Source organism: Acyrthosiphon pisum, chromosome X (genome assembly GCF_005508785.2).
Source record: "Acyrthosiphon pisum isolate AL4f chromosome X, pea_aphid_22Mar2018_4r6ur, whole genome shotgun sequence".
In the NCBI taxonomy this organism is placed as follows: Eukaryota; Metazoa; Arthropoda; class Insecta; order Hemiptera; family Aphididae; genus Acyrthosiphon; species Acyrthosiphon pisum.
In genome coordinates, this window is record NC_042493.1 from 48670333 (window position 1) to 48670568 (window position 236).

The window sequence follows — 236 nt, forward strand, 5'->3', positions numbered from 1 at the left end:
ACCTACTGAAGGTAGTTTTTTGTGTTGATACATTTTAGATTTAATTATTAAATAAAATGAGAAGTACTAACTTGTTTTGTAAAGTATCCAGCAATATAATAAATAATACAGTCAACAACATCTGTAGAGTTAAATGGGCTTAATGATTCTGACATGATATCAAAAACCTATGGTTAAAGACAGATTTTACAGATTAGAAGGTTCCTACTGCATATACTTTCATTGTCAAACTGAAT

The 236-nt window shown here is 28.0% G+C and overlaps 1 protein-coding gene across 1 annotated transcript in view; it reads right to left on the minus strand.

Moving 5' to 3' along the window:
* Positions 1-47: 47 nt before the first annotated feature.
* The window catches only part of LOC103307771, a 6247-nt gene continuing 6058 nt past the window's right edge, over positions 48-236 (minus strand). Inside the window, exon 7 of the mRNA XM_008180049.1 lies at positions 48-167. Coding sequence (XP_008178271.1) covers positions 48-167 — 120 coding nt within the window. The remainder of the gene's footprint in view (positions 168-236) is intronic.